The sequence below is a fragment of the Protopterus annectens genome, chromosome 6.part0 (assembly GCF_019279795.1).
Source record: "Protopterus annectens isolate FY-2018-M chromosome 6.part0, PAN1.0, whole genome shotgun sequence".
NCBI classification, from domain to species: Eukaryota; Metazoa; Chordata; order Ceratodontiformes; family Protopteridae; genus Protopterus; species Protopterus annectens.
The window spans coordinates 1,445,160,795-1,445,174,944 of NC_056737.1; the positions used below are offsets into that span (position 1 = coordinate 1,445,160,795).

The 14,150-nt window shown below is 37.3% G+C and overlaps 1 protein-coding gene across 1 annotated transcript in view; it reads right to left on the bottom strand.

Moving 5' to 3' along the window:
* Positions 1 to 212: 212 nt before the first annotated feature.
* LOC122803989 (histamine N-methyltransferase-like) overlaps positions 213 to 14,150 on the bottom strand; it is a 375,890-nt gene continuing 361,952 nt past the window's right edge. Inside the window, exon 5 of the mRNA XM_044073669.1 lies at positions 213 to 704. Coding sequence (XP_043929604.1) covers positions 346 to 704 — 359 coding nt within the window. The 3' untranslated portion in view covers positions 213 to 345. The remainder of the gene's footprint in view (positions 705 to 14,150) is intronic.

The following is a 14,150-nucleotide window of genomic DNA, read 5'->3' on the forward strand; positions in this document are numbered from 1 at the left end:
AGATTATTACAGTGTTGATCTGCATATAAATCTTCATCTAAATATATGCCATTTTAGTAATAAAATGTTTTCATTTGTATTTCATTTGTTCTCCTGAAACAAAGATAACATGCATTTCATGGTCTTTTACAATTATAGCAACAGGCTCAAACTGCAGTAAAAGTATGTGTATATATATATAGTATATATATATATATATAGAGAGAGATAGAGAGAGAGAGTGAGATTTATCTTTAAACATACATCTATCTATATAAACACTTACTGAAAAATAGTATTGCTACCGTATTATTCATTTTGATAATAGATTCATCATTATGATTTATGAACATTGTAGGTTTGAAATTATGGTTCTACAATTATTGCACCCAAGTCGGAGTTAAACAGAATTTGGTTATCCTTAATTGTACTGCATTCAGGCTGCTGCAGAAACTGCATGATTTCTGCTTTATAGTCAGGAGGTGCAGTTTTGCTGAAGTTAGAAGCGTGTGTAACAAAATCCAACAGCAGCTCCCCCTGCTGACTACCACTGGTAAAACATTTAGTTATGTCTGTAACTGATGGAAGATCATAGTGTTGACATTTCAGACCAATTTTTTCAAGTACGTCTTTGACCTGATGAGTTGTGAGGGCCTTCATGATGTCATTGTTTATTGGTAAGCTTGTTTCATATTTTTTACGTAAATAAGCCCATCCAGAGTTGCCTACAAAAATAAAGACAAAGGTTTATTGAAGAAAGTTAGACATATTGGTTATACTAGTGGGTACAGTTTAATTTAAGTAATATATAATATTGTAAACAAATATTGCATTCATGTATTCTACAACCATTCATACATTTATTTGTCCTCACAACAAAGCTTTAACATTAGCTGTGTTACTTAGTAGTTTTTAGTGTGCTAATAATACTGACTGTTTGAGCCTTGTGTCCACCCCAGCTTGTGTAGTAATCCTAACTGCCCACTAGACAGTATACACTTAATGCAGGTCCTTCCTATTCTCTGTGATTAAAACTTAACCCTCAACCAGCCCTTACAGTGCTGTTTGCCTTAGTTTTGTATCACTTGAGCCTCACCTGTTTATTTGCATCTTTGTACATTACCCTTCATTGCTAATGTATCTCGCTGCTCTAATCTGTGCATAAACTGGCTACTAATAAGCAAGTCAATGTGAAGACACACTCCCAACCTTAATAAACTTTGCTGTCTCTTCTCTCCTTCACTTTACAAGTAGAGTTTTATTACTACTCAACCCTCTGAGGCCTTCACTCATAGTTTTCCACTGCTTGCCTCTCTGGTTTGGCTGGTTTCTTTGCATTGCACCTGGTTCACACCATTGTTGTTACCCGCACCCCCAATACTAAGGGGTTTCTATCATATGTTCAAAGTTTTAAACCTTTGAATCATTAAATGTCAAACTTTAATGATCAAAGTTTAAAACTCTGAATTATGTAATGCAGATAACCATAGAGAGCAAAAAGGGAAGATTTCCCTTTACTGCACTATAGTGCAGTCTTGGAGTTGGTATATTTAAGTAGCAGGGGGTGTGGGGGTGCAGGGGGGCTTGACCCTCTGCATAGAGAGTTTTTTTTTTTTTTTACTTTTTTTTTAATTTATGTTCGAAGTTCCGAGACTTCGATCATTAAATTTTGTGCTTTAATGATTCAAAGTTTTGGAACGTCAAACATATGATATAGAGCCATACTAAGTCTACATTAGATCCCTGCTATTTATGGAGCCATCTTTAACTTACTAATAAGGACACAAGTGCTCATCAACAGTTGAATTCTGCTCACTGATAAGCCATTAGACTTCAGGAATTTCTTAGTGTTGTTTTTAGCTAATTATTTGGTCGCTAGTAAAGAGCTACTAGTGGCAAATATAATTTTCTTTACCTCCCCAAGTGTGTACTATCAATCTTCACTATAAAACTAGAGAAATAAAATATAACATCTGCAGTATAAATACAATATAAGTTTTTACAATTACTTACCTTGCATGCACAGAAATCAGGTACCTCATGGTTTGGCCCTGCTCCCTTCCTGCCCTGTCCCCAAATTCCACCCGCCCCTAGTGGTGCTAAGTTTAAAGCTCTAAAAACCACACCCCCTCCACTATAAAATATCAAAGGTAACCTCCTAGATCAAACCACCTGCTACCTGCCACTAGTCTTCCTAGTCTTCTTAATTTCCTCCTGCTCCAAATACAGTTCCAACATAATGCCCCAGCCAGGCACTATGTTATCCCTCAAAATATTGCTACTATTTTCACTGTTATTTCTGTTACTTATTCCATATCTCCTCAGCACCTATAAAAATTAGCCCTACCTAGGTTTCCACTACCCAAAATCCCAAACTATCACTACATCAATATCAAACAATACTGACCACTTCATAATTTCCAGCATACCTGATCCCACCATTCCTAAAAACGACCACCCGATTTGACCCAGGTATATCAGCACCAGAACTAAACATTACCAAAAATGTATAAACAAAATTATGAAACTCATAGTTAGCCTACATTATAGCCTGACAATGGATTGTCAGTCCAAACCCTGGCCCATCCCCACCTGCTGATTCCAGTTCATAGGTTCATAGGTTCATAGGTTTATACTAGGCTATCTGCCCTAAGGCATTTATAAGCCTAGCCCAAATTTTTGTGGCTTACGCCACCCCTTATATGAAAAAATACTGTGCCCATTAGTTTGTTGTGCCTCTGTCCAGCAGTGACACAGAGATGATTCCGGGGTAAACCTACGATCTCCCATCCACAGGTCTAGATTTCTCTTGAACAGAGTCAGCGAGGTGCTCTGCCTCACATGGAACGGGATTTTATTCCACAGCATAGGGAGTCTCTGAGTGATAAATCTATCCCTCCAGCACGTCCTATTTATATCCGTGCTAAGGTTTAAGTCGCTTGCTCTAGTCCCAAACTAATATTCCTTCTAACATTACACTGGGTAATAGGCCCCCTAATTCTCTCCTGACCTGCCAACTAAATCAGAAGCATAAACAGTAAGGTCCATAATCTGTATGCCCTCTTAGCAGTTTACTCCCCTGATGTATTATGTCTTATGGAGACCTGGCTAAAACCGGTAACTAAAAACAATGAGGTAATGCCACCAGGGTACAATATACTTAGATTAGATTGCACTACTAGGAAGGGTGGTGGGGTAGCTGCACTCCATAAAAATATACTAGATGTTACCATGGTCTCTCTACAACCACCCCAGTTTAATAATGCAGAAATTCTGATTACCAAACTACAAATTAACAATAACAAATACATAAACATTGTCTGCATTTACATTTCCCCAGATAATAATACAAACACCCTACAGGACATCCTCCACTGATTATCCAGTACCTACTCCCAAGAAACTGTGGTGCTTTGAGATTTTAACATTGATTGGAAAACCTAATCCTTGGAATCTCCTACAACCCATGTCAGCCTACATGGTTTTATGCAGCTCTTATCCTCCCCCACCAGCAAACCCAATAACAAAGATAGTGTCCTAGATTGGTTACTTATCAACAGCCACCCCTATATGTACAAGTTAGGGACACACCCAGATGACCTAAGTGACCACTTACTTATGTACATTATCAAGCACAAGGTGGATGACCCCCACCCAGACCACCTTTAAAACCATCAGAAATGATAAGAACTTCAAGTCCAGCAATTTTCAAAATGAACTTAAAGCTTGCAATTGGTCAATCCTAAAGCATCTTTCACTGGACAATGCAGTACTGTACCCTTTCACTGGATGATGGGGTAGCATACTTTAATTCCATATTCTTTACTATTCTTGATTCTTATGCCCCTGCTTGCTCCATTAGAATAAAAAAACAAAATCTGCCCCATGGCTCTCAAAAGAGATCAAATCTAAAATCATAACTAGAAGTAAGGCATGGGACAAATGGCGTGCCACAAAAGACCCACTAGATCTACTCAGATACCGACAGCTAAAGAATCACACAAAAAATCTATTATACTAGACAAGAAAAAAACTTCCACTACCATCTTCAACAAAAACATCAAAACAAACCTCAAAAGTTCTGGACAAGAATAAACAAACTTCTTCACCCAGAACAGTCCTCCACTCCTACCCCATCAGATTTCAACCATAAATCCCCAGAGGATATTGCAAATATCTTCAATAGTTTCTGCACAGAGACTATCCAATCCCTAGTCAGACAACTGGCATCCAGTGGTTCCAACTCAAATTCTGCCACAGCCAATGCCCCATTCTCCTTTAGCTTTCAGCTTGTTTCTACATCTCCTATCAGATCTCTAATTAAGAAATTAAAACCAACTACTCTAGCAGCTGCTCTCCTCCCACCAAAGTATCTGCAAAAAGCAGCAGATGCCATAGCATATCCCATCTCCATCGTAATCAACAGAACCTTATCTGAAGCCACCATCCACTCCATTTGGAAAATATCTCATCTAATACCACTCCATAAAGGAGGTAACTATTTTGAACTGTCAAACTTTAGTCCCATAGCAATTCTGTCACCATTAGCTAAAATTATGGAGAAGTGTGTCCATAAACAACTTGTGCATTATCTTACCCAGAATAAGCTGTTGGCTAACTCTCAGCACAGTTTTAGGACACACCACAGTACCACTTCAGCCCTTCTATCCTTTTCTAACATCATAAACCATAATCAAAATAATAGCAAGGTTTCCCCAGCCCTCTTTTTAGATCTCTCTAAGGCCTTCAATATGGTCAACCACCAAATACTCATGCACACCCCTAAGGCATTCTCACTAAATAGCTGTGTTCTTCAATGTTTCCAGTCTTACCTGTGTGGTAGACAACAAGCCATCATATGCAAGACAAACTATCAACCCATCTATCCATCACCCTAGGTGTCCCACAGGGCTCCATACTAGGACCTCTTCTTTTCTCTCTTTTTATTAATGACCTTTCCCAAATGCTACCTGCATCCAATATGCAGATGGCTCCACCATGATTTGTTCAGCCATCTCCCTGACAGATCTAATGACATTAACCCGGAATACTTTCAATATAGTTGAAAACTGGCTCTCTAACCATCAGCTGATATTAAACCCTAACAAAACAAAGTTGCTTCTTTTCTCCCCCACTTGTAAGTCTTCCTCACTACTCTTCACAATAAAATCTAATAATGGTACCATTATCTTCCCAGATGCGCAAACCAAACTCTTAGGTGTCACAATAGATAACACCCTCACATTTGATATCCATGTCAATCAAACTATCAAAACCATTAACAAAAAACTTGGCTCCCTCTATAAGATCAAACCTTTCCTTACTCCATTTGCTAGGACTGCTGTTGCTCATTCCCATCTACTCTCCACTCTTCTCTATGCCTCCCCTGTACTCACTAATTTGAACATATCTGCTCTTAGCAAACTCTCCAGCTGTTATAACCATATTGCTAGATTTGCAACAGGTATGACCTATAGGACCCACCACTGTCACAACATAAATCTTCTGGGGTGGCTAGAATAGCCTGGTCTACTTCAGTACAACCAGCTTATAATTGCCTATAAAGTTCTCAACCACCCTGATAATATGCCTGCACTTAAAAATATCATTAACCCTTATTGCAACCTGAGGTCACTTTGCTTTTCTAATAAACTACTAGCTCAAACATCCAAAATCAATAACTCTGCTGGGGACTCTTATTTGCTAACTCTGTTGGCAAAACTTGAAACTCTGTTCCTGCTGATCTTACTCTTGAACCCTCTCTTACTCAGTTCAAAAAAAAGCCTCAAGCTATACTTTAAAACTCACTGGCTATGGTCCTTGTTCAAAACCCGACTAGATCCTCCTCTATAATCTGTAATCATGTTACATTGCCTAGTCAATTTGTCAGCACTGTTTTAAAAAATGTATGATTATATTACCTGCTTGCTCAACTGAAGCCTGTAAACTGTGTGTAACTTGTAATCATTTTGTGATTTTTACTGTATGTTCTACCTTGGAGCTTTTCTCCCCGGGCCTCAGCTGAAAATGGACATATATCCAGTCGGACTATCCTGGTCAACAAATGTAAAATAAATAAATAAATATTAAAACTAGTTATTTCTTTTGAAGGAGATATGCATTTTCAGTAGCAAAATGGACTGTAAACTATAAGAAAAGTTCATTCAGAATATATTAGAATAAATGTACTGCCTAATTAATTCTTCATTTATTTTCTACTACATGATAGAATGTAAAAGTACAGTGTGCTCTGTTGGGAACACACTGAACTTATACACCAACTTTGTAAGGTGCAAACATTTGTTTGGAACTATTTGGGGAAACGTTTAAATATAATCCTTTACTAGCTCTGTAGAAGATGCAAATATTAAACAAGGCCGTGCACGCAGTATGCTTAATACCGAACAGTTTGCTTTACTGTGCTTACATAGAAGTTCTGTGACAGCACTAGTCTTAAAATATATCTAAGATAACTTTACATTCTACTCAATCTTATTGTCTTTTCCAGTTAAAATCTGTGACAGAAACAATAACTGCAATGATGGATAATTGATAATATCTAGTCAAATTAGTAGGACTTTGTGAGATGGAATGAAATCAAACACCCACTGTTGAAACCAGCATAGATGAAGATGTAATATAGCTACAATTTATTTATTACTTTTTTTTTACAATGCTCATAATCCCCTTCAGTGGTACTGGGCACAGTCTGACTGTCTCCTTTTGTAAATCTATATTGCCTTCCTGTATGTTTCCCAAATACCCTACAATACTTTATACAATTGTCCTGAAATTTTCTTTACAAATGGTCTTCCCTTTTTACAAGTTATATGAATTCTTCTAATTTTAATGAGTAACCCATTTCAGATCCAAAGTGTAATTGCATGCTTATGAAATACGATTAGGTGAAAACAGTCATAGGCAGTGATTCATTAACAACACAGCTACATCATGGCCAAGCCAACACTATGCACCTTCCTGGCATAATGAGCAACCTTGATAATCACATATAAGTGTGGTCAGGAACTTTGCATGGTGAGGAGCCTTTCCTTGTTACTCCAGCACCAGTTCATAAATACTATAAGAAAACAATTAGTGTACAGAAAAAAGCACAGTAACCAATATAACTGTGTGTGCACAGTTTTGTGATGACAGGGATGTCAGCAACATCCAAACCCTGGAGCCATCTCAGTTTGGATTCATCAAGGGCAGGTCATGCTTACTCAACCTAGTGGATTTTTTGAAAATGTCAAACAAGCAATGGATGAAGGCAAAATGGTACATGGTGGACTTTTTGAAAACGTCAACCAATCAATGGATGAAGGCAAAATGTTACACACTACATAGCCTGACCTGGCCAAAGCTTTTGACACAACTCCCCACTCAGGCATAGTAGAAAAGTTAAATAAACTTGGAATATCTCCCTGAGTTATCTGCTGGATTCAAACCAAAAATGAGCCAGCACATGTACAGTAGATCATGATATTTTTTAATGTAAAAAGTAAAATAAATTCCCATGAATCAAACTGGTTTTGGTTTCGGCTGACGCCTTCTTCAGTGATATAAACAAAAATATAAAGTTGCTAACAAACATGTTATTTAAATACAGTGCCATCTTGTGTGTGACCAAATGATTAGATAGAAATAAATTCAAAAATATTAATTTAGTCCTGGTGGGATCAACTTGACTATCCACTTTTTTTCTTATTATTAAGTATTTCATGTAAAGTGGCTTTATCATTCCTTCTATACCTAATGCAGTCAATAACAGTAAATCTAAAGATCCCAGTGGCATGTTTCAAAATGTGTTTGTATAAGGCACTGGATTGCTTTTTATTTCAACTGTCACTCAGACATTCTCCTATTCTCAACTTTAAAGGCCGTGAGGTATGACCCACATAAAATGCCATACATGTACATTTGGCTAAATAGATGACCCGACTAGTATTACAGTTGGCAAAAAATGAGGTCTGACCCACATAAAATGCCATAAATGTATACTTGGCTAAATAGATGACCCAAATGGTATAACAGTTGGCAAAAAATGAGAAATTATAAACAATGGGTGAGTTATGGCTACTGAAGCTGTCTGTCTTAAATATTCTAGGACAATATATGCAATGTCCACATGGAGTGCATCCCACCAGTTTGTGTCCAGTGACTGTTCTTTGAGTTAAAGATTGATCAACCTCATTCCATTTTTTATAATGACTAAATAATGAGCCCGAAGAACGGCCCTTACCGAAAGAGAAAGCACAGTTGTCATTCAGATGTTCCTTGAGTTTAATATCTGATTGTAGAACATTCCAGTGTTTAGCAACAATGTCCATAAAGATCTTAGTGTTTCTGCCATATATTGTCACAAGCCTCAATTCTTGTCTATTTTTCATTGACCATTGCTGATATGAGAGTAGGTTCCTGTCCTGTTGGTTGGCAAATCAGCTGGCTCTACAAATGTCACCTGCTCTATATCCCCTATTTTTGAATCCGGTTTCCAGGTCCTGTCTATGCTGGCCATACGTGGAGGGGCTTGAACAAATTCTTTTGATCCTAAGGAATTGTGACTTAGGAATATTCCTGATGACATGATATGGATGGAAGCTGGTGGCATGTAAAAGTGTACTGAATTGTGGAAATTTTCTAAAAACCTCACATTCCAATGTGTCTGTTCTGGTTCTTCTAATCAATACATCCAGGAAGGTAATTTCCTGTTTATGAAAAGTTATCTTGAACTCAATACCCCACTTGTTTTCATTAGGGTATTCCACATATTCTAATAAAAATGCTGGTTTACCTTTACATGTGCGTATTGCACAAGGGCGAACAACAATTTGCCGAAAAGCAGTTTGCAAAGTTTGCAAACACCAAACGGAAAAAGGTTTGAATGTTCAATGAGCGAATGCACAGTGAGATTTGCTCATTGCACATTCGACATTCTGGGGCAGATTGCACTATAGTGGGTATCGGAAAATGGTTCCTTTCCCCACTGTAGTGCGATCTCGGAGTTAGAATAATAAAGTAGGGTGGTGTAGGTGGTGCAGGGAGGCTTGCCCCCCCTGCATTACATTTTATCTATTTTTTTTTTCGCCATTAATGTTCGAAAATCAGTGAATTGGCTTTTCGATTTGCTGATTTTTGAACATTTACAACTGTTGCTGTTGTAAGTTTCATGGTTACGATTCACTCATATGAGCAATCACACCACTGTGTTTTGCTATTATAAAGGTAAACCAAAAATGCCACATCAGCCTTCCACACCAACCTGCAGCCATCAAGATATCTAAGCCAGATGTCAATTTCATTCAAAAAGATATTGTGGCTGTTGTCATAAATTGAATGCGCCTCCACATAGGCCATGAATAGATCCGCATAAATAGGGGCAAATGATGCTCCCATTGCAGTATCCTGAACCTGCCAGATACATTTTTGTTGATAATAAAAAACATTATGTGCGAGTACCATTTCTGCCATGCAAGCAAGAAGAGTATTAAAGCGTGGTTTCTAAAGATTGGCTCTATCTAGCCAATATTGCAGGGCAGCTAAACCTGCCCAATGGGGAATGCTAGTATATAGAGAGGTGACATCCAAAGTACACAGAAGCCAGTCGGCTTCTAATTGCATTTCAGAAATAATGGCTAGAAACTGAGTAGTATCCTGAATCCTGGCACGGACCAATATAAGCAGAGGTTTAAGATGTATTGTAAGATACTCCGAAAGCGGCTCCGTTAATGAGCTGCTGCCAGAAACGATTGCTCTGCCTGGTGGATTACCCGGATCTTTATAGATCTTGGGTAATAAATACAAATATTGTTGTCTGGGATGGTCTACTTTAAGTTGGTAACTAATGTATACAGTGATAATGCCCTCCTTAATCATGTTTAAATTTTGATGTTGGGTCAAGGGGCATAATCATATAGTGTCTAATGTCAGATATCTGCCTCTGTGCTTCAGCATGGTATTGCTCCCAATCTTGAATGACAACCGCCCCTCACTTATCTGCTGGCAAAGTCACTATGTTCTTATTCAATCTAAGTTTATCAATGCACAACCGTTCCTCCCTACTGATGTTATCTTTAATAATATTGTTTTTATTGAAGCTTAAATGCAAATCTTTGAGTACGTTATTTTGAAAGACTGAAACAATGGGTGACATAGGTGGTTTAAAAGTCGATGGTCTAAATTTGAAAGATCTGAGGTCAGTATTACCATCACCGGTCTCCTCCGAATCCTAAAAATATAATTTTAAATTCAAAATATGGCAAAAATGAGTCAAATCTTGTACAAAGAAATGTTCTTGTACACAAAAGCCTGGTACAAAACTGAGATCTTTATTAAGAACATTGATATCTAATTCTGTAAGTGTCAAGGAGGAAATATTGTGTACATTGTCATAGTGATGTCTAAATCTTGGTCATGATATCCAAAATTCCCCTGAGATCTGGTGGTACCTTTGTTTTTGTGTTTCCTCCCCCCTCTTTTTCTTGATTTGGGTCTAAAGGACACCCCACTTCCTGATTGTTCCCAATGTTGTTCCTCTTGGGGACTGGAGACTTATTTTTGTGGTTATCTTCACAATCTGTGTTAGAAGACGAATCCTCCCCAGAGATGACTGATTCTCTATTCCGCTTTTTCAATATAGACTTAGTCCTAGCTGGTCTAGGCCCTTTGGGAGTATGATTGGGGGTCAGAAATGTAACCTTCTGATGAATCTCAAAGGGTTTCCCTCTATCGTAGTCCCCCACATCTCTACCAAACTTTTTGATTTTTTTATCTTTCAAGATTTTTTTCCAATTCTGAAAGATCCTGATTGAGTTCATTAATACAAGAATTATAACATGACAAGGTCATATATTTCTGGACCCCCTCACTTATAGTGAGTACCTCTTTGGTTTGTTGTTCTATCATTCTTTCATATTGGGCTGCTAATACATTCACAAAGCCCATAGAGGTTTGTTGCTGCACTTCAAACCATTGATCTAACAATGGTTGATCCGGTTGTGATACCATCGGCTGTAGCCTTTTTCTGAGCCCTCTTGGTACAATATCCCTCTGTTGGTAGGCCCTAAATAATCTGAGATGCCATGCATTACTTCTCAATTGTTTCATTTCTTTAGAATGCTTAATAAAAGCTGATTTGCAATCCTGACCAGGATCCTGGATCCCAGAACCATTGTTACCATCATTAGATCCCAAGCTAAAAATTCTGAGGTCCTCAGAATCCGAGGAAAGACCTCTAATAATAGACACCAAATCCATAATAGGCTAGTGTGACTAGAATATATATGTATATTTATATATATATATATATATATATATATATATATATATATATATATATATATATATATATATATATATCAAATTGGTAATGATGAAACTATGTAATATCCAAATTGTCCAGGGGCACAAATTGCTGTACTTATATAGCGTGTGAAAATTTTTTTTATAGCATCTGATTTCTCCTTGCTACCACAATATTACAAAACATGTTTATTAACAATTTTATATTTTTGTTTATATCACTGAAGAAGGCATCAGCCAAAACTGGTTTGATTCATGTCAATTGATTTTACTTTTTACATTAAAAAAGATTGTGATCTACTGTACATGTGCTGGCTTATTTTTGGTTTGGATTTTGCCTTTTGGTTTGGAGTCTTGCACTTGCCATCCGTGCAGGTCTTGTGGTTGTTTGGTTTTGTTTCTTCTTTTCCTGCTGGGGGCGATGTACAGTGTGGATATCTTTCCAACTGCGGTTGTATTTTTCTAGTTGCTACAGCATTTATATAACTTTTGGATTTTATTTCCATACTTCAAGTGGTCTGTTCATGTGTGTAGACTTATAGTATTGGATTTTGTCAGCACAGTACGTCTTGAGGTATTGAAGGATCCCTGTAAGGATTTGGCTTCTGGTTGACTTGTATTTGTGAATCAAGGATCAAAATATTACTTTTTTATGGACTTATGGTCACAGGATAGGTCCACATTTTTGTTCTGGCGTGGTCTGAGGGTAACTATTCAGTATCATATCAAAGGGAGCACCAGGCTATGTATTTTATTTTTGATGTTGAATACTTGCTAAACGGCCTGAGTTGGCCTTTCTATTTCTGAACGGTTGAGTATTTCTGTATGTTTGCATACTATTAAGTAGATGAGACTCATATGTTGTAACATTCATTTTTTTCATGAAAATGGTGTTTGCCACTTTGAAGTGAATTAATAAGTATGAATACATGTAGGCAGTGAGGTGTGGAGGTTACATATGGTATTTTTTTCGTTCAACTAGAAGGCGTTTTCATCATCGCTGATTTTCTTATCAGAAGGGATTCTGCATTAAATAAAAACAGCTTGGGTTGACCTTTCTAATTTGAACTGCTGAATGTCTTTGTTGTGGTTGTACATACTTCTGTAATAAGGAATTGGTATCAAAGTATTGTTCTGTGTTCCAGATGGACATTTTTGACATTACATTCAATTACAATTATCGTACATTTTTCATGGTACAAGTGGTCGAAAGATTTTGGTGAATGGACAGCATTCATCTGAGGGTGTTTGGAACTCAGGACAAATATATTATCTCTCTATGGACATATAAGTGCAGGATAGTTCCACATTTCCCTTCTAGTTTGATTTGAAGGTGACTATTTTGTGGTTATTTCAACAGGAGCACAAGGCAACATTTTTGAATTTTTCTTGTGGACTATTTGCTAAATGGTTTGAGGGAGCCTTTGTATTTTTGAGCAGTTTTTGCATGTTCATATACCACAAAGTGGAGGGAATTTGTATCTTGTAATATCTATTTTTTTTCACTGTAAGGGCTTTTTGTCATTTTTCAGTGATTTATTCGGTACGGACACTTGCATGCAGAAATGTGCGGAGGATATATATATGGCATTTCTGCACTTAACTGGAGGGTGTTCCCACCACTGTTGATCTCTTTTTTAGAAAGGACTCTATATTAAACAAATATGGCTTGGGTTGGGCTTTCCAATTGGAACTCTTGAATGTTTTTCGTGTGGCCGTGTATACCTCTACACAAGGGACTGTTTAATGGACATCCAATCTTGGGACTTTGCTAGGCTTCTAATATGATGTCTTAATTCAATTTGTAACCAGGGATAGATTACGATTACAAGTCAAGTGCATGGTATTGTGGCATGAGACTGGTAGGAGGTCTTTTTTTCAAACAAAGGGACTTCATATTGGGAAATTGTAGGTTTTGGGATAGTTTTATGCACATATTCTAGTATTTTCTACTAGTGAATGTTATTATTAGTACAGTCCATTAGGATTTATAGGCCTAAGCAACACAAAGTAATGATGACCGGGCAGCCTATTAAGTGAGCCCTTATATTTGGTTCAATACATGTGCTCAACAGAGTTTAGTTATTTGTTGTTCATTTAGAAATTACAGGCATTATAGTCATATGAAGCCATTTTTTTATGTATCCAGGTGGGGACTATTATTGATGTTGAGCACATTGATATTGCATCAGATTCATAATTGGTTGAGTTTTTTTTGCCATAGTTGGGATTGACTTGACAGTTTCAGGATTATTGTGCATTGAACAACTGTATCCGGATACCAGACCCATTGTTGACCAAACCATCTACAGTTTTCTTTTCTCTGAAGTTTTATTCTTTGACACTTATGTCTTCTTGGCTAGGGTGATTCCAGTACAAAAGACTTTTGATATCTTGGATTTTGGAGGGTATATCATTTGCTGCGCTTAGGGTGTGTTGGTTGGTGATTCCACATTCAGGATTTTAGGGACACATAGCACATTACTCACCATTTGGTATTTTCACAGGTTGGTTTGGCTATTTATAGTGTTCCTTTGAAAATTGTGAATTGGGGTGAATACCCATTTTTATAATCTATGTCATTCAGATTTTATTGGGGTGAGTACCCGGTTTTGTAATATTGTGGTAACAAGGAGAAATCCGATGCTATAAGAATGTTTTCAACCCTATATAAGTACAGCAATTTGTGCCCCTGGACAATTTGGATATTACATAGTTTTATCTTTACCAATTGGATATATATATCTTGTAGTCACACTAGCCAACTATGGATTTGGTGTCTATTATTAGAGGTCTTTCCTCAGATTCTGAGGACCTTGGAGTTTTTGGATTGGGATCTAATGATGGTAACAATGGTTCTGGGATCCGGG